The 26869-nt window shown below is 41.2% G+C and overlaps 2 protein-coding genes across 2 annotated transcripts in view; one reads left to right on the forward strand and one right to left on the reverse strand.

The window, feature by feature from the left end:
- Nucleotides 1-1412: 1412 nt before the first annotated feature.
- Nucleotides 1413-26835, reverse strand: WRNIP1 (WRN helicase interacting protein 1). The gene is made up of 8 exons (XM_068198244.1): nt 26172-26835; nt 17039-17230; nt 15788-16032; nt 8858-9090; nt 3633-3788; nt 2676-2755; nt 1787-2227; nt 1413-1747 (listed from the first exon to the last, which is right to left on the reverse strand). The coding sequence occupies exons 1-7, from the start codon at nt 26784-26786 to the stop codon at nt 1952-1954; spliced, it is 1797 nt and encodes a 598-aa protein (XP_068054345.1). The 5' UTR covers nt 26787-26835; the 3' UTR covers nt 1413-1747; nt 1787-1951.
- The window catches only part of MYLK4 (myosin light chain kinase family member 4), a 79750-nt gene continuing 68834 nt past the window's right edge, over nt 15954-26869 (forward strand). Inside the window, exon 1 of the mRNA XM_068198225.1 lies at nt 15954-16094. Coding sequence (XP_068054326.1) covers nt 16039-16094 — 56 coding nt within the window. The 5' untranslated portion in view covers nt 15954-16038. The remainder of the gene's footprint in view (nt 16095-26869) is intronic.

The raw sequence follows: 26869 nt of genomic DNA on the forward strand, positions 1-26869 counted from the left end.
AAGCAGCATTGCCAATCCTACGGGGAGACTGCATAAATTGCTGAGAGAGGAAATGGATGGTTTTCCCTTGGGTCAGTTCTGGAGGGATGGGAGATGGGTGTGGGGTGAAATATTCACCTCTGAGTGCATCTGATCCTGATGGACTTTTTAATGGAGCATGGAGTTCTTCAAAGAGAGGAGATGACCCTCTGTAAGGGGATCTAAAAGAGATGCACATCAGCAGTAGGGAGAGAGCAGGAAGCAGCCACTCTCCAGTGCTGCTAATTAACACAGGGAGGAAGGGGAAAAGGTAAATAATACTTGGCTTGGAGAGCAGCCATGTGGCACAATGGATTTGAAACATTAACTTCTTGCTACCAATATTTTGGTAGCCCATTAAACAGCACTGACTGATGGATCTGCCCTGAGGGGCACGATTTCTGCTTCCATCGGAAGCTGAGGAATGAAGCACCACCTCTGAACGCTTTGCCAACCTGTGCTGCCCTCTGAAGGTGAGCACATGCTGGTCCAGCATTGGAAAAGACCACACCTTGCTTTATTCCTCCAAAGGCATTTCAGAGGACCATCAGGATAAAAATATTAATCAAATTAATTAACCCCTTAATTCATGCAGCAAGTTCCAACCAACCAGCAAAGTGAATTGTGTTAAAAAGAAAAGCACGCAAATGTATGTAAATAAAGCTTGTTGAAATACTTGTCTTTAGAACAACATTTTGCTCAAAGCCTTCAAGAACTACTTATTTGAGGTAGGAGAACATAGAAATGTTTAAAGAATATGAGTTGAACCCTCTAAAAGTACACCATCATGCAAAAGATTCAATTTCTGAAACATTTCAGTTACACCAGGATCTTTGGCTTGACCCCTACATCACACAGAACTTCGTATGAAGGGAGCCTCACAACAAAATTAATCTCCAATACAAATCACAAAGTTTTGGAGGCTGTATATCCAAAACTTTTGATCAAGGCCAAGAGTCAGCAATCAGTCTTGAGAATTAAGAGCAATAAGAAGAATAAAGTTGGCCTCTGGACTTGGCACTGCATCCTCAGCCCACAGAGCTCCTGGCTTGCGAACACTGCTCTGAATGAACTCCAGCCATGTGGCTGTGGCAACCCCTCTGGTCTAAGCCCTATGCAGCACAAATCCCCATGCAGCACAAATACCTCTGCTGTCAAGAAATACCCACCTGCTACTGGTGTGCTCCAGACAGCTGACCCACAGGTGGCTGGGTCGTATCACAGCTGGAGAGAGGTGCAAAGAGCTCGGTATCACTCCAGTGGCCATTTTCGTGACTATTCTGCTTACAAAATGAATTAAACTTGTTCTGGAAAGTAGGGATAATAAAACGAAAAGTTTATCAAACTTTCAAAACCACACTGCTATCATAGGAGTATTTAAACAAATGCATAGACACTATTTGTATCAGCTTTATTGGTTTAATAACTGTTGTACAAAATTGGTCTCTGAAACATAAGAAGAGCAAAAATTACTCTGTAATTATATTTTGTACAGTATTTTAGCAGAGGGGGTACAATTTACTATTTTTCTGGAAAACAGTATTCTCAAAATCTGAAATAGACACTGATTTGAAAAAGCAGCACAGTAATATTTCTTGTCTCACACTAAGAGCCAGAAACACAAGTCTCTTGTTTTTTCTTAATTTCATTTAAACCAGTGACAGCACTATATGGATAAAGCTTATTTTTGCATTTCTAAACTGCCTAACTGCAATTCTTTACAAAATACCTTCTGAACAACAGCCTAACTGCAATTCTTTACAAATACCTTCTGAACAACAGCAATAAAACCAGAAGGATAAAACAGTATCTGGAAAGCTTGGTGGCTTAATTCTTTCAACCATGGTAAAAGGCAGCTGACACTGTAAGGGGAATTTTTATCCCAGTAGAAATATATGAGTCATAAAATCAAAACCCATTCTGAGCACATCAGTCATGTTTTTCGTTCCTTGAAGAAGTCTGTTCCTTTCAGCTCTTCTGGAAGATAGTCCTGCTCCACAGGTTCCTTGTACATGGGGTTGTATTTGTAGCCTTTTCCATAGCCCAAGTTCTTCATGAGCCTTGTTGGGGCATTTCTCAGATGCAGAGGAACAGGGGGCAGTGGTCCCATGTGCGTCCTCAGACATTCCTTGACGTTGCCATATGCCCTGTACACTTCTATAGACTTTGGGGCTCTGGCAAAGTACACTACACACTGTGCTAGAATCACCTGCAAATAAGCAGAGGGAAATGTTAAATGACTTCTTTTAAGCTCTTTGGGAAAAGGTCTGCTATTCAGGTTGTTTGTACAGCATGGCAGGAATTGTGTTTTTAAACTGACCTCTGCATGCTACTGTAATATGAATACTATTATTTAACAACACCACAGCTTCATGGTTTTCACTACTAGAAAATAATAGCTACTTTATCTATCACAGAAAAAAGATCTATGTTCATGTGCCACATTTTAACAATAAATATGCAGTGACTTTTATTTTAAACTACAGCATCAAGAGCTGAACATGAAAGAGCTACAATGTTCTATTGTCAAAGAAGAGGCATGCAGAATGAACAGGTAACTAAGTAACACTGTCCTTGCAATCTGCTTCTTTTTATAGTTACAGGAAGGTTTTATAGATTGCAGAACTTTTAAATCCATGATTTAATGAAGCATTTACCTCACACTCAGGCATTCCAATGAAGTGACAGCCTTGATAAGCAGCAACTGCTTGTGTTAAAGCCAGAGGATCTGCCAGTCCTACAGAAAGGGATCAGATAAAAGCAGGCTAAAGTCAATTTACTTTACTTAATGTCTTTTTTTTTTAACTTTTTTTTTTCTTTCCTGTAAGGTATCCATGCAGATTTTAGAGCTGCTTTCTCAGATATTGGAATTCCTGGTACAATACCACTCCATACATAAGATACACTCCCTCTATCCACAAGCTTTCCTCCTCCACAAAAAACAAACAAACAAACAAACAAACAAACAACAAAAAAAATCATCTAAGCTGTGGGTACAATTTAGACTGAATCTGCTGCCACATAGTGGCAGCCTTAGCAGTAGCCGATCACATATTATTCTCCTACTTTTTGAAATTAAGTGATAAAGAAATGGTGAAATACTGCTATACACACATAGCTTCCCCAGGTCTCCTAACTCTTCACCCATCACATATGTGCTATAAGTGTTGCTGGATCTGCTACTTTTGGTAAGTAAATAAAGATGCCTTACAGCTATCAAACCTGAGGTTTGCAGGTCAGGGTAAGTATTCATGTGCCAGACTTACTAGAAAATCAGACATCCCTGAAATACACACTCTCTGTTGGCACAAGTTTACTGGTGACCTACAACCATCAGGGTTTAAAAGAATCCATATTAATACACACCAACCCTGACCTCAAAAACATTTGTCTTTCCTGAACCAGGTAATCATCACAATGACACCTCATGTAGGTCTCTGCCTGCATATACAAAGTTTTTATACCACGTGGAGCATTTCAGTATTTTGTACCTATTCTGCATATAACTGTTTTGGGTTTGTTTGTTTTTCAAAAGCCAACTTTTAGAAACCAGAGAAACCTGGCTGATCTTCATTCAATGTAGTATTCCAATGTGAAATACTGCAATTACTGACCTATATCTTCACTTGCAAACCTCACCAGCCTCCTTGCCACATAGAGTGGATCCTCACCGCCCTCAAGCATTCGAGCAAGCCAGTAAAGGGAGGCGTTTTCATCAGAGCCTCTCATAGACTTGTGCAGGGCAGAGATGCAGTTGTAATGTTCTTCTCCTGTTTAGGATGGGGGAGAAGCAATACACAAAGCTGTTAGGAGGAAATTAAGTGAAATGCATTTAAGGGAACAGAATATATTTTATGAGACCACATCAGTAAACATAAACTGCTTTTTCAAGTTCTTTTTACGGACGTGTGGTTACAGCATTCATTAGTTTTCAGTGCCTCCATGGTTTCCCATGTGAATCATTCCCTAACTACATAAGCAAAACAGAGAACAGAGCAACTTCTGATGAAAAGAAAGTTGTTTTGTTTTTGTTTTTTTTTAACATTGTTAGGCAAACAATTTGGGTTTTGTAACCTAACTGCCTTCCCTTCAGAAGAGGAAAAAAAAAGATCATCCCAGATACTTCAAGCAGTTAGGAAGGAAACTCTACATAAATAGCTTATAATTGCCAAAAAGTATAAGCACATACAAATAACTGATCATTGCTTTGGACACACACGGAGCTCTGAGAAGACAACACAAGAATCAGACAAATCCAGTGATACAGGATATCACTGAATACAGTGACACCGTAGTGATGTTTTAGAAAAAATACATTTCACATCACCTAAGACTTGAAAATAAAGTGTGCAGTAAAACACAAGTTTGATGTGCTGTATAGGGGTGAGAAAAAAGGAAATGCCATGGATAAACAATGATGGAACATCATACAGTTTGGAAAAAAAACAGAATTGCAGTGCATAGCCCTGGCAAACCCCTAAGAAATGCTAAGTTCAACTGTGGACACCTGCACTACTGCAATAACACTTGAAATGCCAGACTGCTAAGTAAAAAGTGGGAAGACTGAAAGAAATATAAGGAATTTTTTTAAATATTAAAGCTTAATATATGATTAGATTTGGACTCCAAGGAGAAACAAAGCTAATCCACAGATCTTCTAAGGCTACACTTAAAAATAGGGAGTCAGTATTACAAACACTGAATGAGACCCTTCCTGCTTACAATATTCCTCTGTGAAACTGGTTTTGATTCTTATGCATGTGTTTTAATCAAACTTTTAAAAGTATTTTGCTGCAATATTTTTAAACTTTCCATGTTATCTGCCTTTATTTTTTCAAGTGCCTGGCATTCCTTGGCTCACAGCTAAGTATGTATTTTAAAGGCAACTGGCTGCATGCACAGCCATCTGTCAGTATTCCTCTTCTTCCTAAGGCTAAAAGGATTTACAGCCTGAGGGCCACATCAGAACACACCAGTCACTTGTAGGCCCTGGAAAATAAAAGTGAGTTTGAGAATTAAAATCACCATGCTGCTGCAGTTGCTCCTTTTCTAGCCAGCAAGACCTCCACCTCCCAGGTCCTTTGCCCCCATCTCTGCTCCTGCTGGAATGTGATTCGGTGGGGAATTCAACACGCTGCTGGCGAGCACAGGCAGTCAGACAGCTATTTTTGCGAGGACTCCACACAAAGAGCCCTGGTATGCAGCCCTCACTCGAGCCAACACAAACAGCACGTCCGTGCTCCATCATAACACTTGAGTCAGGAGCAGTAACCCCAAGCAGCTGAAGTCGCATCATCCTCTTCCAAGAGGCGTCTCTTGGTCTCTTAAAAGTAAGGAAGATGGCCTTTAAATATCTCCAGAGGTTGCACTCACCCGGATTTTTCTGCTGGAGGCTTTTATATGCTGTTTGGGCTACTGTAAAGTGTCATATATGGGGATACCAGCTGGAAAGGCAGAAGGAATGCAGCAGATAGGTTTGGTCTAGATATATATACCTGCAAGAAACTTCAGACTTCAGGCTGAGAAGGGAATTAGTTTTCGCCTTTTATTCCCTTCCTTACAAAGTTAGTGTTGGTGACAGAGCTACAATGACAATACTTATACATCAGTATAATCACATTGCATTATCAATTAAAGACAAAATATAGTGATGTGCACTGGACAGAGATCTTACATTTCTGTCTGAAAATACAATTTATAGATAGCCTGAGATACCAAAAGCAGTTTTAAAAAAACTAGAATTTTTAGTAGACCTATATTTATTAGCCTTCTCATGCTGTTTAGCTAACATACAGGTTTGGGCCTTATCAATTCAGTTGAGAGACAGACACATACCAGTTTATATATCTCTGCTGTATCACAGATATCTCTTGAAAGCAAAACTATGAAGAGATTTTGGAATCAAAATAAATTTTGTCTATGCAGTTCCCACAAAGGCAAATACCTTTCTGAAATAAGATACTACACAAGAGGCTTTGTGGAAGAGAGAGCTTTCTAGTGTCTGACATACACAGATGCATAAATCTTGTTGACATATGCCCAGAGATTGCTTTATGTGCTCATGAGGAGCTTTCAGGCTAGTTTAAGATGCCGATTTATCTCAAGTCATATTGGTAGAAGATAGGGAAAAAGTCTCGTTCACTGACCATAATTAACATTTGAATTTCTTAATTCCTATTCACAAAGCAGTGGGCAAAACTAAAATCAGTCCCCATCTCAAATTATTTTCTATCTTAGCCAAAGGTAAACAACAAACTGCTCATTGATAAAGGAAAGAAGAAAGCCTTGGAATTAAGACTAGACCAACAGCATAGATAAAAAGACTTCTCATTCTAATCCAGCAGAAAAACCTGAGCTAGAAAAAAAACATTATGGTGTGAATGTGGTGATTTAACACTAGTTGGGAATCCAAATCCAAATAAGCCACTCCCCTACCCCAGCAATGATGTACATGGTATGGAATAGCAACTTATTCCTGCCCACATGACTCTAAGCTCTGCCCCAACAACAAACCCAGGACAGTGAGATACCTTCTCTTTTCTCCTCCAGAGAATGTAAAGGAAAAACTTTGTTCTAGACTGCAGAATAAATTAATTTCAGCATAACACTTTCCTAGTCTTTACCATACATGAAGTTACGTCACCACACAGACATTACTGACTTTTATCTTATTAAATCAGTGTTAGCAGAGTCATACAATCTGTAAAAGGAAGGGGCAACAATACAACTCTATTTAAAAGATCTAGTCACTGCCCATCTGTGGTAAACTTTAAGGAATTTGGTTGCTGCATCATTTTTCTAAAAGGATCAAAATTTTAACAACTGCAATTAAAGCTAAAATATGACTAATAGTTTTTGTTTCCTTTCCAACTGCAAGGGCTTCAGGCAGCTGCTGGCAGTGAACTTTGATTAAAGTTGTTTCTTTGTACTTCCAGCTAAAATACATAAACTATCTGCACAAAGACCTTTTCTTTACATGTCACACATAGATTAGAACAACAGCCTAACAACTGCATTATGAATGATTTATTTCCTAGATTACTTGATGAAAATACAGAAGAGAATGCTGAACTACATGTATTTGGCAAATTTTGCGGAAGGTAACAAAAAATAATGTAAAGTCAAAAGTCCATATTTACACTCTGAACACTAATCAATTATTTGGTGCTTTCTACATGAACATGCAACACATGTATGTTGCGGCTATCATGATTAGACCCTCCACTTTAAAAGACTGAAGCATTTTATTTTAGGGGACTGTAGATCCCACTGCCACAGCTGTGATTCAAAATGTGTTAGATAAAACATACTACCAAAAATAAAAACTTTATTTATGCAGTAGCTGCCATCTGAAAGTCCTTTGTATTTAAAAGGACAAACACCTATCTCTGCTATGGACAAAAGCAGTCAACCTGCAGTCAACAGTCAGTGGTCAACACAGACTATTCCACAGAAGAGAGAAATTCTGAAAAGGCTGGTACTTGGGCAACCTGCTACTGTGACGATATCTGTGTCAAGCTTGCTGGCATTTATACAATCCAGAAAAGCAGAGTTTTTACTGCTTTCACCACTCTGAAAATCTCTGACCAAAAAACCCACAATAAACCACAGCAAAGATTTCTGCATCAGTAAAGGGCCTGACACACGCTACCCAGACTTGATTCAAGCCTCAGGAAGAGGCATTCTGTGTCACCTCTACCAGAGCAAGAAGGTGCAGGAGAGCTGGGAGCAATGGACACAGCCAAGAGTTCTGTGTGACAGTGGCCACAAGGCGACAGCAAACACACAAGGGACCTACACGGTGCAAGAGACTTGTACCAGTGAACCAGTCAGATTTTCCACTTCCTTCTAATCATGACCTCTTCCTGCCACAGACCTCATAAAATTTTTCTTCTCCCTCCCCTGCCTGCCCTCAACTTCTCAGCTGCCATTAGATCAGTATCTGCCCGGCTGCCTTTCTCCTGACAGTGAGTCATCATTATTTCTTTGTAGCAAGAAGGCTGCAAGCGGGCGTATGTTACAACCAACCTCAAGAAACCTCCCATCACACGTTTTGAACAGCGGCAGTTAATGCAGCATATCAGAAACAGTGGCCAAAAAAAAAAAAGAAAAGAAAACAAATCAGTTCTCCAAATACTGCTTGGTGGCATAATCATCTCATACTATTCTGCGCAGTCATTCAAGTGTTGCTGAAGAACTAGCATATGCATTCAAGGGGATTCACCTAATCTGATACTCACTGATTTTTAACCCTCTAACATAAAATGGTTTAGTGGCCAACTACTGTGATGCCTAAGATTGCCAAGTCACAAATTTAGCAAGAGTGGTTATCACACTAGGGAGCATTAAGTGCAATACGATTTATGTGGCCTGCCCTAAGCAAGCTAGAGAATTCATTACCTTAAAAAGCAGCTCTAAAAATAAAGCAAATTGCTCAGGTTTTGACATAGCATATTACTATGGATGTGAGCACTTCCAAGACTTTCAAAGGAGTAGAAGTGCAATGGAAGATATCCAACCCTTCAAGAAAAATGTTGCCATAAAATTCTTCTGCCCCTTTCACTGAAACCCTCATAGACCTTAAATAACAAATAATTTCACCATGCAAATAACTGTTCTCAGGGCAGCAAATAGGTCTTTCAGCTAATCTACACTGCCTGGTTGAGAAGAAATTTCCAGCTGAACTACACTGTAGAGGAAAAGTAACTTTTAGGACAAACTTCAGTACAACCACTGTTTTAGTCGAGCAGCTGGTACAAAAAAGGGAGAAGAAAGAGGAATTAGAGAAGCTATCCCATTTTGAGAATACTGCATCTCAGAAATTGCATCTGTTACTCACCTGCTCGGTCATACAGGATGTGAGATCGCTGGAGCCCCTCCTTTACATGCTCTTCTGTTACCAGAATGCCATCTGCAGCACCACCTTTGGCATTGGTGTTCAAAAGAGTGGTCCTTTCCACTGCTACTCTGGCCTGAACTGCCAACTGGAGTCCGTTCAGCCCAGTCCTGGCATCCCCGTCGCAAAGATAGGCAAGTGTGTTCAGAGCTTTCTCCTCTATGTACACTGGGAATCTGCAAGAGAATAACCACACACCCTTAGCCCCCATCACACTTCTCTCCCTGCCTGCTGAGCTGGAGATGACCTTTCTTTACGAAGTTTCTCGATACACAGCTGGGTTTAAGATTTGTCGTAACTCACCCCGCAGAGCCAGGGGCCCACCCTCTTCCTCCTGCTCCAATGCCTGCTAAATACAATTAAACATGAAAAATGTAGGGCAGGAGCTCTCATCTATTTAACCCCCTTATTTTTCCTCACCTCATTAAATTCAACAAAAACTAGGGTTAGGTTTTCAGCACAGCCCAATTCTGATAGAGCCAGCTGAACTTTACAAGGTTTTACTCAACCAGCATTTCACTGCTAGCACTTCAAATTCCTTGGTGGAAGAACAGTGAAAAGGTAGGAAGCTATCCAAATGCAGGTGAGAGAATATAGTGAATTATAAAGTCATTAGCATAACGTTTTGAACTACTAACAACAGCAAGAGGTGCTATCAGTTGTTCTTTAGAAAACAACTGGAAAGATTGTTTACAATGTAAAACACATGCATTCTATTTTTTTGGTATTACAACTTAGTCACTGGGGTACAAAAAAAAAATCTTACTAAAAAGAAGCTGCATCCCAATATATGTCCATCACTCTTCTTGCCATCTACTGCTCTAAGTGTGCCAGAACTATACAAATGTGAAAAAGGCCAAATTCCAGTGAAATCACAATCTAAATGAACAAGTCACTGAGATTAGCTCAGTTGATTGGAGCATGGTGTTGATAATATCAAGGGTTTGATCCCTATATGGGCCATTCAACTTAAGAGTTGGACTTGATGATCCTTGTGGGTCCCTCCCAGCTTAGACTACTCAGTGATTCTATGAAGATGGGAAGACCTGAGAAATGCAGCAGCACAATCTCCTGAGACTAGTGAGTCCATGAAAAATCTGTGAGTACAACGAAGTCCTCAAGTTTTTTCTCTAGGTTTTCACCTGCTAGGCTGCAGTTGTCACTGCTGGGACACATCCAAACCAGTTCACCTCTGCATGTTTCACAGGCACCCTGTTGAGGATTTAACCCTCAAACCTCAGTTACATAGACAAGGAAATATCTAAGGTGCTGCCAGGGGGTGTAACTGATCTGATTTGGAGACAGTAGCTAATGGAATTAAAACATGACATTAATGGCCCTATCTGAGCTACTTCTAGTAGCTGCTCTGTAAATCAACAGTGACAGGTATCAGTAAGGATTAGCACATAGAACTTGGTGTGAGAGGCCATTTCTTATGAAGCTCTTGTATGTCAAATAATTAAGGATTCACAACAGCCCTGCACTTCATTTACCAAAAGATGTGTTACTATTACGACCAATGGTGTAGAAAAAGGCAGCATCAGGGTTCCAAGACAGATGTGTCCACTGATTTTCATTACTTGCCTTCTCTTCTTCCTTGCAAACCCACTTTGCACTTGTCACATGAAAGAAAAAGACTGTAGGTTCTGGAAAAATTTTAGCAGTTAATATTTGAGTCCTCTTACGGCCACACATAAAAAGGAAGAACTACCAGAGCTGCAATCTTAATCAACCACTGCAAGTGAAAGCTGACAAATGTCTTCTAGGGGCAAATCCCACGCTGCAGTGAGTAGACAATAGGAATCACACCCTGGCAAAAATAGATGCATCACATGCATCTCGTCATGACTTTTTTCCATCTCCTTATTTCCCATGTATTTGATGAATCTAGTAAAAAAAAAATTAACACACATAGAGTGGCACTTTTGCCAGGGTGTTTCAAATGCCGTCTTCGAACAAGGAAGCAGAACAATACAACTGCACAGGGACTTATCCAGTCAATTATCTCAAGCATCAAATTCCTTGAAAATCAGGAAGCAACATTCATCCCTAAGCACTACAGATGTGCAACAGATCTTTCATAAACATTAAATTTAAAAAGCCAGCAAGGAAAGCAAAAGCTGATTTAAAAAAAAACAGCACACACTACACACAGACATCTTGCTGCTAATACTTCCTTCAACAGAAATTATCCCAAATATACGACATGCTGAGCAAACACTTCTCACACACCAGCAGGGCATACTTGAGAGAAAATTTCACCTTCAAGGACTAAGCCCTTTGCCTGCTGCTTGCAGAGAAGCACACCCTGTGCTTGAGGCCTCCTCACACTGATACCACAACTGCAGGCAGTGACTGCAAGTGGATGGGAAGCACTGAGAACAGTAAAAGGCAGGTAATACTTTGGAAGAAGCAAAGTACAGTCTTTCCCAAAAAAAGTTGAGGCCTCAGAGCACTTTTGCAATTTATCTCCTAATTTAAAGCTGAGCTGTATTCCTGTCTCTTGTTTCACTATAGGACTCTTAACTGCTCTGTTGACTCAACATAAGCAATTTATATTACAGAAAGTGAAACAAATACTCACAAGAAAGTATGAAAAATTTGGTTACAAGGAATGGCCTTGTCCATTTCCATGGTGAAATTTCAGTTTTAACCTAAGGGCAATGGCAATTCCAATCCAAATAATGAATTATGTATTGGCTGATCCAGTCCATGCCTACAATAGCATGACATGCAGGATGTGATGAAGAACAAGAATAAATGGAGAAAACTTTCACATACAAGCTGTTTCCACAGCACATTGATGAGAATCACTGATTGGAGATAACATAGTGTTTCCCTATTGCATAATCTCAGCTCCATACACACTCGGTATTTCAAAATAATAAAAAGTTATACTCAGAATAACTGAGTTGAGATTTTTTTCTGAGTAATTAAGACCTTAAATTCCATTTTCTGATTATTTAACTTCACTAGGCAGGAGTCTAATTTTAAAATCAGGATGAAAATTATTTCAATACCTTGGCTTCCAAAAGCCACTTGTTGTGTTTTACATTTTTAAGCCCATCCTGTCTTCAGATGCTCAAGTGCCCTACTCCCTCCAGTTTACCCAACTTTTGCACCCATCAGAGCTGCAAGGTGGAATAACTCCCATGCTTTCTGACTTCTTTCCAAGCTCCCGATACGCTTGCAGATGGGCAATCCCATATTTTATTCATCTTCCAAAATTAACACCGAACACCCACTGGATGCCAGTGGTCAATGTTGGTACCTTGTAACCAATGATACTTGGAGACAAAAATATAAACAAGCCAAAAGGGACGTGCTGGGATCCATCACTCACTGGGCTGAAGGTGATATACTAGCTCAAGGAATGGAAAACTACCACTACAGGATAATAAATCCTTCTTCCAGTTCCTCTTTATCGCCATACCCTCAAGACAGTTTGTGCCAAGAACCAACATGAAAATGTATGATGAACTACCCATTAAAACCACACAGCACCGCCGCACTTTAACCAATGACAAGAAAGCATAAGCAGTATCAGGGAGTAAATATAAGGAAGCCCAAGCAAGGAGAACCTGTGTGATCAAAGATTTAAAAAATCTCTGAGCAAAACACGATAAAGCACCCACTGCTTCTTTCCCATATAAATCAGTACTTTCTTACTTTCTCAATGCAATTATTCTCATTATGTTCACTCTTTGGCAGATTCTAACACTTTCACAGGCAAACACAGTTCTTCAACTGAACTACTGCAGTGTGATATGCACTGCTCACTGCCTTACAGCATTTCTTCCAGTATTGCCTCTCACCTCAGCAACTCATTTCCTGCAAGGAAATTGAATGGATATTCCAATAAAGGAATAATTTTCAAGAAAGCATTGAACACCGAAGATCCAAAGGAATTCCACCTTCAGTGTTGTGATTTACGAACCAGTGAATTCAAAACACGCCAGAACTTGTAATACGGCCAGTAACAAGCTGAACTGCATGATGTCTGGGCTTGCCAACAGGAACCTGGGGTTCCTTCCATTTCTCTCAGCTGCGTGCCTTCTGTGCTATCTAGCATCAAACACATTAATCAACCATCCAGTTTACTGTCTGACTTCAATTAGAGATACCATTCTAAGAGTAGCACTTGAATGACAAAAATAAAAAGCCAAGAGAATAATTTGCTTTCTTCCACCACTGACACAGCACTAGTGTAATGTATCAGTGCACACCTGGAACAGCTTGTGCTATTACTGACACAGCACAAACTGCAGAAAGCACAAGCAGTTGCAGCAATAAAAAACATCTTTAGCATTGACTTCTTACTTTTCTTCATTGTGATTATGTTTCTTCCTTTCCTATTTCTCCATCTTTCAGCTTGATTTACTGAAGACTTTAGAGGCACAGTTTGATGGCAGTAATGCTGATGAAAATATAACAAAAAGCACATATTATCCTAAAGAAACCCAGTAATTAACATAAAAACTCTCAAAGAACCTCTGTGAGCCATAATGACACAACAAATAGAAAGATATCCAAGAAGTAACACCCACCGCTAGTTGCTCCAGCTTTAGAGTAAGAAAAGGCCATGGTAGAGTGAAAGAGAATCCAGGTCATCTAACCTTATCAGAAACCTGCAGCAATGGTGGAAGCAAGATAAGAAAAATCCACAAAGAAAATCTAAGGAAACAGTTTTGGGTAGAGCACACTTTCCTTGTGGAGTGCAGATGATGAAGTCCACTGAATCACTCGGGGATGGCTGCATTCTTGCCAAGCACAGAAGATGCCTGTAAAGACTAAGGAAGATTCACCCTCACTTTATTCCTCAAGGTAATAGGAAAGACCACAAAGAACCATCCTGTCCTTCAAGATCTCTTTTAGGTAAGCCATCCTGTCAAACAAGTGATGTGATACTAAAACCATCTAATTAACTGAGGCCAAGTAGCACATGCAGTACTTCATACTACACTGCTGTGGCTTGGAAAGGGAGACTTACATGGGAAATGAAACCCAAAATTCAATGTACACATCTCTTGTGCCTTCCTGCTAGATCTCTGCAGCATTTTCAAAGTGGGTACACCCCACCATTTGGGGATGTGCTGCCTTACAGCTCCTTTTCTTATTCTGGAATAAAGGTGAGCAGCACCACCGTTAACAACTAAATCAGTTGTAACTGGCAATTTCCATTTATTCTTCAGGATAGCAAGAACAATTACCTGCCTGTATCTAATGACAGTTCTGTTCCATAGAGGCAAGGGAGTAAAAAGCTGAGACAGCTGCTCCTGCAGAGCAGGGGAAAGGAAATGAAGAAGCAGAAATGGTATGGACACTGAAGCAGTGAAGCAGGAATTAATGAGGAATCCAAACCAGAACCACAGGAGGGGTGGATGGCTTATAAAAATCTGAACTTATCAGCAACAGAATGTAGGAACTGTGGCCCAGCACCAGATCACAAAATGAAAGGTAAGAAAGACCTGACTGCAACAAAACCTCCTCAATTCAAACCTCTATTTTTATTTTTAAAGGCTTGGCTCCCATGACTGCCTTTGGAGTGTGGCCCTCTCTCCCCATGGAGAGATTTCTGAAACTGTGTTAGACAGTCTGCCTGCCAGACTTCTTTCAGTTTGATGAAGAACCGCGCTGTTTAAATCATCCATAGCAATCAGAAGGTTACAGACGTAGAGAGTCCAGCGAAACCCAAACCCAAACAACTGCAGCTGAAACTATGCCTTGTACTTTAATCCTGTACAGAAAGGAAAGTCTCTGAACCCCAGTCAGGGTGTAGCCACAACCACAGCTGTGCCGCTACATTAATGCTGACATGCAGTACTGCCTTCTCTTCTAAAATTCACATTACTACAAGACATAAAAACTACAAATGAGTAAACCATGAGGCAGAGTAAACTAAAAATAAAAAAGTAATACCTTTCCTTACCTGTCTTGACCTCAGCATTCAGGTTGGCAATTCTTTGTGCTTACATTCTGTGATAAAAGTTCAAGTGGATTCCCTCTCATTTATTTCATTCAGTCTGTCAATCACCACCATACCAATGCACTGTAAATTACTAGGAGTGCAGCCAAGAACCAACACGAAGGAAGTGTAATAGCTTGCATGTGAGTACCACAGTACCACGCATTACTCTTATCTGCCAGCCTCCTGTTTCAGAAGGCAGATAACATCTCTTGTAGACAAATCTGGATGTTGTTTTTTTCCAAAACTTTCTCAAGTGTTTAATATGCATTTATCTGTCTGGACATCAAGGAGCAGAGAAAAACAAAGTCTCTCTTAAAACAATCTATTAGTGTCTCACAGCAACAGCCTCCTCTCATCACTGGATATCCTAAAACACAGAACAGGACGTATCCTGCAACTAAAGAACAGAAGCACTATCATTCTCCCTAATCCTATTAAAAAAAAATTCTTGGAAAACAACAAACTTCTGGCAGGCATTTCCAAATTAAGAGGGGATACCCCATCCAGCACTTAACGGTAACATGATGCTTTTACAATCAGTAGCAAGAAGTAACACACATTAGGACATGACAAAGACCCAGATATACAGGCTTCCACAGCAAATCCTCAGTGGAAGAACAGATTTAAATATCCTGAGAGGGTGAGTCAGGAGTTATGGATCCAAGTATAAAATTCCCTCCTAATCCAGACGGTGAGATTATGTTTTGGATGGAGAGTGCCAATGCTTTGAATTCTCTCTCTCCTGTCACCCCCGCCCCTGCCATATGCTGCCACTTCTTTTCTTCACTATCAGAAGTGGCTAGGGTTTCTCTTCCCACCCCCCAACTGCTTCATTCTCTCCCTGGCAGGCAGTCAGCTCCTCGGGCTGTGCACGTTAACACCCTGCAGCCCCATAAAGTACTCACTCCGAGCTCTTGCTGCTGCTGTCAGTCGCAGGGGCGCCGTGCTGGTCGCCCTGGCCCAAAACCTGGAGCCCTAAGAACCTGACGGCCCTCATCAGAATTGCTTCCATCGCTTCAGCCGAGAGCTTTTCCAGGACGATCACCCGGCACCGGCTCAGGAGTGCGGCGTTGACTTGGAAGGAAGGGTTTTCTGTGGTCGCTCCTATCAGTGTCACCGTCCCACACTCGACGTGAGGAAGGAAAGTGTCCTGAGTATGGGAGGGAAGCAGAAAAAGCTGATCTCGATCAATGACAACCTGAAACATCCCATGTGAGTAGGCTACTTTTTTTTGCGTCTTGTAAGACTTTGGGTTCCCTGTTGATATGACAAATAACCACATTGACAAGGCAGTTCATCTGCATAGATATGGAAATGATTTCATTTCATGCACCAAACACCTTAATAACAAATGTCTGAACTGAGAATGACCCTACCAACTGAAAAGAAACAGGGTAAAGAAATCTGCAAATTTTGGGTTTGTGTGACTTTGGTTTATTGCGTGGCAACACAAGAAATCATGAAACTACCTTATCAAGTATAACAAATAGTGAGGCTACTCCTAAATATGCTTTGAATCAACCTTTAGGGCTACAATTCCCTGCCTAATTCTGTACTCAGAAAAATACACGAAGATTATAGAATAGTTCAATTTAAATATTGCAACCTGTAGTGCAGAATTCAAGCTTTCCATGGCACAACTGAAAAAAATCTTATACCTAGGAAAGGAAAAAGAAAAAAAAAGCCCAAGTGATGGCTGCAGTGTTGTCCTGAAGTACCATGCCGTGACTTATTTTTTCTCACACAGAAGAGAGGACAACATTAAAATACCCACCTTTGGCACATTCGCATTCCAGACCTTTGTAAAGGTAATACAGAATGCTACCCCCCAGATGGAGGCTGAAATGAAGATGTATGCAGCAAACATTACTAACATGACTTTGCAAAAATAAAATCTCATAAAAATACCATATAAAGACCAGCACATAAGTCAACTATAACTCAGCCTTCTACTTAAAATCCTTGAACCAAAATAATTAAATGTTGGTTGGAAGTTAGCTAAGGAATTTAATTTTTATGTTTCTCCCAAATTCATTTACTAGAAGTATTAACATTTAAATTAAAAGCCCAGAGGAAGGTATCACCTTAAGGCAAAGTGGGAGATTTTACAGATGTGCCAACAAAGGCTCTTTTAAAAAAGCAGCATAGTACAATACCTGCTGAGATTTATTGAAACGATGGATCTCATCAATAAAGAGGATAGTTTTTCTCTTGAAGAGCCTTTTTTCATTCTGGGCTTGGCTGATGACATCTCGAACATCATTTGTCTTGGCACTTGTGGCTGACAGTGTCACAAACCTCATGCCATTCTTTTTGCTGCTGTTGGCTATGATGTGTGCCAGTGTAGTCTGAAACAGCAATAGGACAAAGCTTTGTAAAAATCAATTCAGACAGAAAGTACCAATTTAAAGGAAATATGTAAAGAACAAAGATATGTATTTTGGACATAGGGACAGTGTTGACAGTTTACAGAGTTAAGGCATTTTAGCTCACGTTATTCTAGGGCACAGAAGACCTAAAAACTTCCTGCAAGAGGTCGCTGCCAATTCCTCTGCTGCATTTCCAATGCCTGCACTTTAACATACCAGACCCAGTGAGCCTCAGTACTGAAAAGGACAGTACTGACAGCTGTCTCCTTTGTCACGGAAGAAGAACTCTCTGCCAAATACATTTCTGTCACAGAAGACGGGCTGACTGCAATTCCCTGTGCAGTTATTTTGTGGAGCATGTTAATGCATAAAGAGCTGGACTACCCCAAGACACCTGCCTAAGAGCTCACAGTGCAACTGCATGCAAGAAATAAAAAGCTACAATGTTATTAACTAAACCCTTTTATATTTCAAATACACATAAAAATGAAATTAATCAGACTGCAGTTTCTACAAAAGCATGAGAACATTAGCATTAGAAATTTACATGTGTACATAAGAAAATGCAACTCTTAAATCGAAATAGTCAACAGTAATCAAATGCTGGCCCAGGGAAGCAAAAGGAAGCTGACTGAACAAACTGGCTGTTTTTAGTAAGCAGCTATGTTGTTTTTCTGTCCTTATGAACAACCTCTTCAAACCCAAATTTATTTATAATTTCACTTGGCCTACCAAAGCACAGACACAACCTCCACCAACCTCCTAGGTAGATTTACGACACTGGAACATATCACAGACATGATTTTGAGACTTTCCTTCACAACCTTTAGTAAACACAGGTGTATGCTCCAAAGAGAGTGTATCTCTATTTGAAAGTACTGCTAGAGAAAACGGGTGATTCTTCCTTTAAGCTCACTGTTTTATTAGAGAAGGATCCAAAGGAGACCGAAGATAGGAGAGCCTCAGCAGGTGAGGACTGGGACAGGTGCCAACAAAACCACCTCAGAAATTCTAAGTGCTGAGGTTAAAGCAGCAGGTGGTGTCAACCTGATCCTCTTGCAGGGAGGCTGCAGAAACAAGCACCTACCACTTGGCTACCAACAGTGTTGCAGTACCTGGCTCTGTCCATTTAATAGATCTCCTTGTCCCTGAAACTGCAACCTGCCCAAGTTAGAAAACAGGAGGCTAAGGAGAAGGATATATTGTTATTTATTCTTGCTTTACTTTTAGTAAGGGCTTCCTGATTGCCTTCAGAAGTGGTGTCATTTCAGGTCCTGATACAAGACTCGCATCCCATGTCAGATTCTTCCTCGCTTCCCGGAGCTCAATCCACCAGCCCATCCCCAACTTGTATCATTGCAGAGGACAAGACTGGAAAGACACTTGGAAAGTGTTTGCAGCAAAGCTGACAGATATTAGAAAGATCTGAGAAAATAAACAAATAAGCAAATTCCACTCCTACTCCACCAAAACCAAAAGAAAACTATATTTGAAACTCAGCTACCAAATTAAAACCAATATTCATGTTTCCTTACAAAAGGGTCTTGATTCAGAACGTAACTTCAGAGGATATATCCATGCCTTAAAAATCTCTGAAAGCACAGAAACACCCAATACATCAAATTTGACGATGAAATTTTCCTTCTCTAAAAGTGTCAGTGGTGAGAGAATGAAAAAGAAAAGTAAAGCAGCTACTCTTCTTGTAGCTCCACTTAGACCGGTAGCTTACATTGTACCCTGGCAGTCACTCAGACAGTTTTGTTATTTACAAAAAAAGCAGTAAGGACTTTGTTTTAAACACATGCACAGGACTCCATATTTCTAACTCTAATTTAGGGAAAAAAGATCAAAGAGACTTTTTGGAAGTTACCATTAGGCCAAGAATCAACTTGAAATCTTGCTGCATGGATCTCAGCCAGCAGATACCTCTGCCCCTTCTGCCAACTTGTGGGTCACCAAAGGTTGCAGTAAGAATAACATACATTGCCTTTCAAATGCAATGCTTGACAAGGACAGGCATGTTCCCAGCCTCTTCCTTCTGTTCTACACAATCAATCATTCAGCAAGTCAAACTGCCTATCACACAGATGTAAAACTTTCCCTGGTCCTCTGAAAGACTTCCCATGAGTTCAGGTTTTTTATACTGATTTTTGTCCTACCATCTCAAGCAAAAGTCAGTAACAAGCTACAGTTTTCTCCCTCTTTGTCACTTCAGGTTACAACCTAAAGGAACACATAACCTAGTGGAGAATTCACGTAAGCAAAGAAGCTTAAGGATGAAGGCACTAGCACAGAACAACTATAACTCATATGCTAGTTTCCCTCACAGGCAATGTATTTAAGGGACAAGAAGAAAATTAGAAACCTGATATGCAATAAAGCAGAAGAAAACACACTGATTATTCTTCATCATCTAAAATAAATTTTGAAGTTTGATTCTTACACTGGAAAACAAATATCTTAAAATAGTGACACTGATGTTGCAATTTACTTTGAGTACCCCTAAATCAGAACCTGCATAACAGGCACAAAAAGGAAATCTAAACAAGTTGATAATGTGCTCCTTTTATTATACAGGTGTTTCTTATTTAGTACATGTTTTTTTTTCTTTATGGGCAGGAGCAGGAATATTGTTTCCCACAAATTAAGAACAGGAGTGATCCAGTGATCCTGCAAACTAACCTTTTGCTAACTTCACTAAAAAGAACACTTTACAAAGCTCACAGTGTAATATCCTTGCCCCTTCCAGAAAGCATTCTTAGTTCTCTTCTACTATGACACTAAACTATTCAAACTTGTACCTATTATCTCAACTTTTATGCTGAATATTGTGAGACCTTACTGATCTACCTGTTTAGACAAGCTAGAGCAGTGACATCATAAAAAGCTGATCTGAAACAGACACATATTCACCAAGAAACTTCTGAACCATTATTCACCAATTAATAACACTTAATTTCAGCCCCTGGTCATTTATTTCCAGACCCATTACACACAGAACAAACACTTAACTACTGAAACTCTCCTTCACCATCCTGTACCTATTGCTTTGTGTCAGCCCAAATGAGAATATCCTTTCCCAGCAGCTGAAAAGATCTCAGATTTACAAACAACCAGCAACCAACCAACCAAAAAAAAAAAAAAAAAAAAAAAAAAACCAAAAAAAAACAACCCCACACAATCAAGCTCACTCACAGCAACTATGCTACCTGTTTTTCCAGGCTTTGATACAAATTATGGATGAAACAAAAGCAACCCCCAAAGCATGCCTGGCTCCACACACCTCGCACTGTGAGAGCAGAAAAGTCAATCAGATTTGCTGTTTGGTAAACTGGATGTTTGTACTAGGAGACAAGAATTTTCTGTATACCCAGAAGTTTCCCTGACTGGGCAACACTCTTTAAGTATGAACTATTTCTCTCCTCTCTGCACTGCCACTAGCCAATGCTCCCTCACATCCACGGCTGGAAGAAAACAGTAAAAAGCTCATACAAGTTAAGCCAGTCTTACTGACGCTGATGTTCAAGGACTACCTGCTCAGAAGTAAAAGTGGTCTTTTTGATTTTTGCAGCCCTGTACCAGGTCATTAAACTACACTCATCACATTAGCTCACCAAAGCTCCTTAAAAGAATGAAGAGTGGTACTGCCTAGCTCACTTCAGGAAGTGGAACTGGAAAAAATTGGGAAGGGATTAGAACACAGGGTTAGATCATATCAAGAATACTACGAAACCTAAGGTCCTTCATGGTTCTCCCAGGAAGTCTGGAAGGTTGTAGGCTCTGCCAGGCCACATTTAGGTGACCAAAGCAGATCTGGCACAGACTGGCATAAGTGCAGTGCAGCATGGATTATTCCTGAGCAGGGATAATCTAGTTGGCATCTAGGTTTCCCCAACAAGTGACTTTGCTGGTTTGTTCCAGAGCAAACCACAATGTGAATTATGTTTGTGGCACGGATGACAAGAGACCGGTAAGCCTAGTGCAGAACACAACAGGCAAGTGACACCCTACAGACTTGTAAGGTCTAAGCTATGCTATCAGAGTGCTGAACTAGCACCCTAATTTTCTTTGCTGCTGCTGACTTTCTGGCTATTTTTTGCTCTTCCTTTATTCTTGCCAGGATTTCCAAATCTTTGTTTACATGGTGTTGCCATCAATGGCCTCCCTTCACCCTCAACCTTCCCTTTGCTGGCAGCAGGATCCTATTGTGGCTGCCAAGCAATCAGGAAAGGCTGTGCTCTGTTTCACTGCCTTGAGGGAGACACCAGCAGCATCCTTGGATGCCACACAGGGCAGCAGTTCTCTGGGATGTAGCTCTGTGGATGTTCTCTGTACCACACTGCGTCACAGGAGATAAGCCAGGCCGTGTCTAAAGGAAATTGGCAGCACAGCAGGTGAACATGGCCTGGGGACACTGTCTATACAGATAAACACAATCAAAGTAGCAGCAGTTGGCATTTATATAAGGGCAGATGCTATTCTTACCCATCTTGTTTGGTTCCTCAAACCCCAAATAGCCCACTGAGATACTACTGGAGGAGTAAGTGTCACTGAACAAGAGACACAGCATGTGCTTTACAGCACTTCCAGAATCCAAGCCCAACCAAGCATAAACAGATGCAAGGTCACTGCATAATGTTCACTGAAATAGAGCTGTATCTCCACTTGATGCATCCTGATTTGTGTACTTACATTCCAACTGCTTTATGGATACAACTGTATTTTCTCTTCCAGCGTTCTCTATAAGCAAAACCAAGCACACTGCATTACAACACTGCTCCCAGGCAACTGCAAAGACAAACCCATTTTTCAGAGTTGCAGAGTTTACACTACTGCAGAAGACATGATGCATTTTCAGTTTAAAATTTCATCCTAATCAATTGAAAGAAATCATTACTTCAAATGGTTCAAATCAAGCCCCAAGCTGTATGAATAAGAGAAGACTAAGTACACTCAAGCAATCAAACAGCCCATTAGGTAACCACTTGAATTAGTAAAACAGGAAGCACTGGTAAAATACATGGGCACCAAAACAGGTGTTGGACTTTCTACTTGTGTTTCAGTAAGTCATTTATTGAATGCAAACAAAGAAAAGAAATACAAGGGAGTTCTAGAAATAAAACATAATGTCAGAGAACATTTGATAGAAACTTGAAAGACTACTTACTGGAGTTTTTAATGTTTTGCATTCATAACAACATTGCATATTTTATCTTATTACTAGAGTGTACACATGAACCTCAAAAAATCATGCATGAATGCTCTTTGTCTTATCTTCGATAAGGAGCAGGTGCATGCCACTTGCTACCTATTTTTTTCTTGTTACGCAGCAGTCATAAGAGGGAATGTTTACAGTATTGAAATACAGAATGTTCAGGTTTATAAGGCTTAAACTTCATCTGTGGCAGCAAAATTATTCGGTGCTCAAGTTACGCTGTGTCCCCCTGCTAACTCTTTACTAAAATTGGTGCCCCAATGGCAGACATGCAAAAATCTAAATCCCTGTATTAAGGTGCCATAAATCACAGCATAGCTTACTCACATTACACTCGGATTTATACAGGCCTTTAAAAATTTGCATAGTCAGTATGAACAAGCTAACTGTTCCTAAGTTAATAACCACGGCATCTCTTTGAAGCAGTGTTTCTTCTGGCCTGAGTCTGGTCAGCTTCTTAAAAGAAGAAAACTGGCTCTTGTATAGAAGACTTCAGAGTGACAAAAGTGAAAACAAAAAGTCAAAGTCTTTTCACACAGAGCACTTTGGCTTCCTATGTAATTAGGATGACAGATTCAAGGTACAAAGATCACATTCCCTTAAAGTAAGAAGACTCAGTACAGATGGAAGCTCAAAAGAAAAGAGGATCACAAAGGAAATACTCAAATTTTGTCTTTTCAATTTGGAGGATGTTTCTTTGAATATTCAAGTGCAACTGAGGCCAAAATTGACTTGGGCAGAGCAGTTACATAGCACACATGTTTTTATTCCAATACCTAGATTTATTGTTCTCATGATAAAAATTCTCCAAAAATACTCTTGACCTACAATATTAAATATTACATTTATAGCACTTTAAAAGGCAAGATTATTTTATTCTTGCTTAGAAAAAGTCTGTTGAACTACAATTTTTCATAAAGGTCTGGACTGAAAAATAAATAAATTGATTTGAAATTCGGCTCTGATGATTTACTCCATGTTCATTATTTTTTTTCACTTAGTCCTGCTCTACCCTTTTCAAAAGTATCAGTTAGCATGGCATTTGGCTGTAGAAATGGAAGAAGGCATAGATGGGCTGCAATAACCAGATTCCACGGGTAGCAGGAGCCTGAAGCGGTTTAAGAAATGTATGACCACCTTACACAGCACTTCTGAATTTAGACCAACATATCTAATTATGCTGCTATTTTAGCTCTTTGATAGGCAGAGCTTAGCATATGGCCTTGTTACATATGAGACTATACAGCACACAGTTATTTCTTAGTGTTTTTCCTGCTGAAAAGCACTGTACTTAATGGAAGAAGTTTTTGCTGATCAGTCCAACCAGGTCCTGAGGCAGTGAGAATACTTATCCTCCACAGGATCTTTCAAGTTTTCAAACCTTAAATTGCTTTCTCATTAAATGTTTTCTTAGACACAATACATACATACAACTCAAATAGTAAGTGAGTGAGACAGGCAGGCAAGAACAGATCTCCTTTTCTATCTTCAGGCAGACTACTTTGCTTGCATGTTAAATCTGTTAAGAGAGGAATTTTACAAGGACATATCCAAGAAAAGAATAGAACTTTCAGATATTTAACTCAGACAGACAGTATGATTTATGGGGAAGAAGGCCTGACATAAAACTCTAGCACCATCCTAGACATACTGATAAACGTGGGTGAAGGGGCAAAGTTCAACTTTTTGCAGAAGGAATTTCTGGTTCAGCCAATAATGGATGTTTCATCAGGAGCTAGCTGAAAGCACACACACTCAAAACTCTGCTGAGAAGGAATAACCTAGAAAGCAGACAAGTTACCCAATAGTATAAGTACTCTGAGCAAAAATATAACAGATGAGTTGTGGAACTGTTCTTTGATGGGTCAAAAGGCACAGAAATTATGCAAGTCAGACAACTGAGGAGCAACAGAATTTAAACTCAGTGAATAGCAAGCTTACTAAATACAATTATGCATAAAGCATATGGGTGAGCAGGATGCATCATATGAAAGGAGAATGAAAGCTGTGACATTACAGGCATAAAACAGATTGTTCATTACTCAAAGACACTTTCAGAAGGTTTCAAAGAGACCAGAGAAGGTTCCTAAAGAAGACCTGCAACACAACTGTCAAGCTGTCACAAGCTCATGAAAAAGCACTTCCATGGTCAAAGCCAGGTGCATTCATCGGATCACAACCCAAAGGCCACTGAAGCCAGTGCCAGTTTGCAGAGACTGCTCCACAGCCTTTGCTTTGCTACCACTGTACTTTTACAGCTTTTTTTTTTCCCTGAGCAACTTCAAGAAAGAGCAAGCACATGTTGACAGAGATAACGAGAAACAAAAGGCAGGAAACCACAAAAAATATAGAAGCAAGGCCCTGAATGTGTTACTCGTTCAGAAAGGAGAATTCCTATTTATTAAAGAACTGAATTCCACTTCTCTCTCTGGCCATCTTTACTTCAGTCAATCCACCTCCCATTTAATAAGTTTTCAGAAACAGCCCCTCTTTACCCCATCTATTCTGAGCTCTTACTTTCTGCTATTACTTTGTTATTTTAAAGGAAGTGGCAATTACTGAAGCTCACTAGTTGGTTCTTTCGAGGTCTGTGTTATCTAGCCTAAAAAACCTGCTGCATCATTGCTAATACTACTCATCTAATTCTAACACCTGCTCCTTATTTACTGTGATTGACTAGCATTATTATTCAAACACCACATAGCAAGACTCTTTTATTTTCAATTAAGTATGTTGACAAGAGCAAGCTGCTGCTCTGCCCTTCTCTGCTAAGCATTAATTACTTCCCCGTATCCCAGATTTCTCAAATATACTCTCACACAGCCAACACATCAAATTATATAAATATATAATACATGAAACTAAATGCTGTGAACACACTAGACTGACAGCGAAAACTGTTCTTTCTTTGCCCTGCCACACCACAAATCTGAAATACGTGGAACAACAGGACAAAATTAAGGCGAGATCTTAAAAGACTGCTCAAGCACACCTGAGGCATTCCTTTGGTCCTTCCCTCACAACAACTGCAGATCCCTTCACTGCTGTGCTAGAGGGTCCTTGGGGATTCATGATGGCCCCTGGTATGTTAAGGAGGCACAACGCGAAGATGCAGTGGTCAGATCCCACACAAAGACTCATCAGCCTATAAAAGTGGGTGAAGGTGAATGAGTGCCTAGCCATAAGGCTACCTGCCTTCCATACTAGTACTGCCTTCTCTAAGGGGCAAGAATTTGTAGGCTAAAACAAACCTAGCACTCACAAATTGTGCCATATCAATCTGCTGGTTTCCTAGACATATTTAGAGATTCCGTGTTGCTGTTTTTCAGCTTCTCAGCCATTAACTAAACCACGGCTTATGTTTTAGGTACGGACTTTGGAGTTATAAAATCTGAATTACCTGAAAGCAAGAGAGGCCTTGTGTAACCTAAGTTCAAATAGCAGGGAGCGGGGCTGATGGGGGTGGATCAATTCTATTTTATTCATGAGGCAGGTTGTGTTTTTTGTAATCTTAAGTGAAAACTAGTGGACATCAGCCAACATAAGGAACCTACAAAAGAAACCAAGAAGACAGAAGGGCGAAGAAAACAGTGAGTCCTTAAATTAACAGGTTTTACGTTCAGCGGCCTCAAGAGCCACGGGAAGCAGCGCCGGCCCGACCCCGCAGGCTGCGAGCGGGGCTGGGCGCTCGCCGCCCGCACTCACCTTCCCGCAGCCCGGCGGCCCCCAGAGGATGAGGGAGGGGATTTCGTGGGATTCCAGCAGGGACCGCAGCAGGGTCTGCGCCCCCAGCACCCGCTCCTGCCCCACGTAGTTCCCCAGCGTGTCCGGCCGCAGCCGCTCGGCCAGGGGCTTCCCCTCCAGCTTCTGCGCCAGGCTCTCCCCGCACAGCGCGGCCGCGCATCCATGGCCCGGAGGCACGGCGGCCTCGTCCCGCCCCGCGCCGCTCCTCCCGCCGGCGGCCGCCGGGCTCTGCCCGCCGCCGCGGCCCTTGTGGAAGAGAGAGAAGACGGGGGACCCGGCGGCCGGGCGGGTCTCTTCCGGCTGCCCCTCGGCCTGGCTGCTCGGCGGGGCGGCGGCGAGGCGCGGCCGCTTGCTGGGGGGCTCGGCCTCGGCCCCACCGGCCTGCAAGCAGCGGTCCAGGTGCGGGTTGATGTCGGCGCCCGGCAGCTCCCGCAGGCACACGGGGCACTGCACCAGCCGCTCCTCCTCGGCGCCCTCCGTCGGCTCCATGGGCTCCCGCGGCCGGGGCAGGAAGCGGAGCCGCCCGCAGCCCTTCGGGAGCTGTAGTCCGCCCGGGCCCGCTCCCCGCCCCAGCATCCGGGCCTTCCTGCCCTCGGGAGCTGGGCAACATCGCCGGGGTCTCTGGGCTTGGAGTCCACCTGGTCTTTCATTGAAATATG

The sequence above is a fragment of the Anomalospiza imberbis genome, chromosome 1 (genome assembly GCF_031753505.1).
Source record: "Anomalospiza imberbis isolate Cuckoo-Finch-1a 21T00152 chromosome 1, ASM3175350v1, whole genome shotgun sequence".
Taxonomy (NCBI): domain Eukaryota; kingdom Metazoa; phylum Chordata; class Aves; order Passeriformes; family Viduidae; genus Anomalospiza; species Anomalospiza imberbis.

Excerpts from the sequence above, each read along its gene's own strand:
- WRNIP1 (XM_068198244.1), bottom strand. The coding sequence starts at position 26,786 with ATGCTGGGGCGGGGAGCGGGCCCGGGCGGACTACAGCTCCCGAAGGGC. Across the intron at positions 16,033-17,038 it reads GTTTCAATAAATCTCAGCAG|GACACTTTCCTTCCTCACGT; the intron begins GTATTGTACTAT and ends TCCCATACTCAG. Across the intron at positions 9,091-15,787 it reads AGCAGCAGCAAGAGCTCGGA|ATTCCCAGTGTACATAGAGG; the intron begins GTGAGTACTTTA and ends ATTCTCTTGCAG.